Here is a 2579-nt window from a genome sequence, read left to right on the forward strand (position 1 = left end):
GCTTGAGTTTAAGTTAACCTGTCCTTTGCTAAATCGAACACTCCAGCAGTAGAAAACTGGGAACTCAATACTTGCATTTTCTCCCCTTCAGACCGGGTTATCACGACGTTGTCACCATTCCAGCTGGAGCAACCAACATTGAGATTAAGCAGAGGAATCACCGGGGATCGAGACATGATGGCAGCTTCCTGGCTATTAAAGCTGCAGATGGCACATATGTTCTTAATGGTGACTACACTCTATCCACGTTGGAACAAGACATCACTCACAAAGGCAGTGTTCTGAGGTACAGTGGCTCCTCTGCAGCGTTGGAAAGAATCCGCAGCTTTAGTCCTCTCAAGGAACCTTTAACTATCCAGGTCCTTACTGTGGGCGATTCACCTCAACCCAAAATCAAATACACCTATTTTGTGAAGAAACCATTACAGAGTGGGACCGAGAAACTTTCCACTAAAAAGAAAGAATCATTTAATGCTATTAAGGAGACTATCTTATCTGAATGGGTAATTGAAGAATGGGGAGAATGTTCAAAGACCTGTGGATCTGGTTGGCAAAGAAGAGCTGTAGAATGCAGGGACCTTAATGGGCAGCCTGCCACAGACTGTGCAAAAGAACTGAAACCAAATGATATCCGACCATGTGCAGACATGCCTTGCCCACAGTGGCAATTGGGAGATTGGTCACCATGTTCTAAGACATGTGGGAAGGGTTTTAAGAAGAGATTATTAAAATGTATTTCTTATGATGGCAGTGTGTTGCCACAAGAAAGCTGTGACCTTTCAAAGAAACCTAAACATTTAATAGACTTTTGTAATATTGCAAACTGCAGTTAAACAGTATCAAGCTGGGAACGCTAAAGATATATATATTATATTATTATTTTTTAAGACAATGCACTGAAATTAAGAGGGCTAGAGGCTAGAGATAGCACATGTATTTTGCCTATAAAATTCAAGGTGAGGACTTATCGAGATGGGACAGTGCAAATTAATTTTAGTTGGTGTTGCATCATAAATATCCTGCCAACTGCAAATTTGATAAGATAGCAAACCAGTGTCACTAACTCTTCTGCAACAGAAACCGCCTTAGGGCATTATAATTGTTTTTATGTCTGTTACAGGTTAAACAAAATGTAAGCAGTGGCCGAAGTGAGTTTATAAGCAAACATGTTGGAGTTTGTTCTCCATTTTGCTTTGTTTTTTTTCTTTCCCCTTCTCTAGGATCTCTGTGGTACTGACCAAGTCCTTTAGTTTTGGAAAGGGTCAGGGGAAGGAAGTAAGATCTTTTACCTAAGCATAAAATAATTGGTCAGGGCTTAGCTACCTCAAAAAGGGTAACCCCCCCCCCCCCCCCCCACCCCAAAAAAAACAGGATTAGAAAAGGAGTTTCAACTATATCATTTATGGCTGCTATTGTTTCAGAGAATAGTTTTATTTAAAAAAAAATAAAAGCCATATTCTCTATCGGTAAAGAGTCAAAAATAACAAAAACAATCAACCTGTTAATTGGCAGACTAGAAAGTTTTTCATAGTTTTAGGCATCTGTGTGTCATTCTGGTGTTTCTATCCATTTCTCGTATCCATTTGGATGCAGTCATATTGACATGCATAATTTTAAAAGGCAGAACAAGTGGTAGTCTTCATGAGCAGGTACTGTCTGAAAGTTGTTGCTTTTTATGTTCCCCAACCAAACCTTTCCCTGGCTGCTTTGGTTCCAACTTGGTCATACCCTACTGGCACCTGACTTGACACAGTGAGGGTTTGAGAACACAAGTTCTGAACTCTTACCTTATTCCAGCCAGTGGCAAATTGTGTTCTTCTTAAAACAAACCCAAAAGAAAATTTCCCATATGGGAACAGGAATCTTATATGTGACATCTATTTTTGTAGTACTCAAATTACTTATAAGGCGGGAAAGACAAAGCTGAAGGATAGCAGGTCCATCCACAGCAATACGCCAACATTTGCATTATTAAAGTTTGTGCCAGTCCATAGACTATGAGAGAATATGGCTTTCCATATGTATATATTACTATAGATCATATATACTTTATAAGTATTTTTATATTTCTTTTCCTTCCAGGAAGGGTTATAATTTGTAATAAAATGCATATAATGAACCTATTTATTTTTATACTTCTTGTCTAATGTGATCTTCTAAGTTATCGCTTTTTTTAAAAGGACATATAACAAGGATAGAGTATTTATACAGTATAATATGTTACTAGAGGTAATAAATGAACACTATGGATTTTGAAAATTGAGTGTCTTTTTATTTTATTGGAGTAAAAATCAATAAAATATGCAGAAAGAACTTGAAATTAAGTCTAACATTTTCTAGAACTGCCTAAGCCCCATTTTCTAAAGTAACGGTGGGGTGGGGTTCAGGAAACTTTGACCAATACAACAGACCAAAGGAGTAAATTCTGTGTTTGCTCAAATACCAACAAAGTTATAAGGGTTTGGGGGGTTGGTTGTTTGGTTTTTTGGGGGGGAGGGAGGTTGGTTGATTGGTGGTTTTGGGTTTGGGTTTTTCATTAATAAAATTAACTATGATTAAATTAAGGTAGCTGGTTTTAA

General features: G+C 37.7%; 1 protein-coding gene across 1 annotated transcript in view; it reads left to right on the forward strand.

Annotated features, from left to right (window-relative positions):
* ADAMTS1 (ADAM metallopeptidase with thrombospondin type 1 motif 1) overlaps positions 1-2259 on the forward strand; it is an 8671-nt gene extending 6412 nt beyond the window's left edge. The window contains exon 9 of the mRNA XM_006021393.3: positions 92-2259. Within this exon, the coding sequence (XP_006021455.2) occupies positions 92-833 (742 nt within the window). The 3' untranslated portion in view covers positions 834-2259. The remainder of the gene's footprint in view (positions 1-91) is intronic.
* The last annotated feature ends 320 nt before the right edge of the window (positions 2260-2579 follow it).

This window comes from Alligator sinensis, unplaced genomic scaffold, assembly GCF_000455745.1.
Source record: "Alligator sinensis unplaced genomic scaffold, ASM45574v1 scaffold373_1, whole genome shotgun sequence".
NCBI classification, from domain to species: domain Eukaryota; kingdom Metazoa; phylum Chordata; order Crocodylia; family Alligatoridae; genus Alligator; species Alligator sinensis.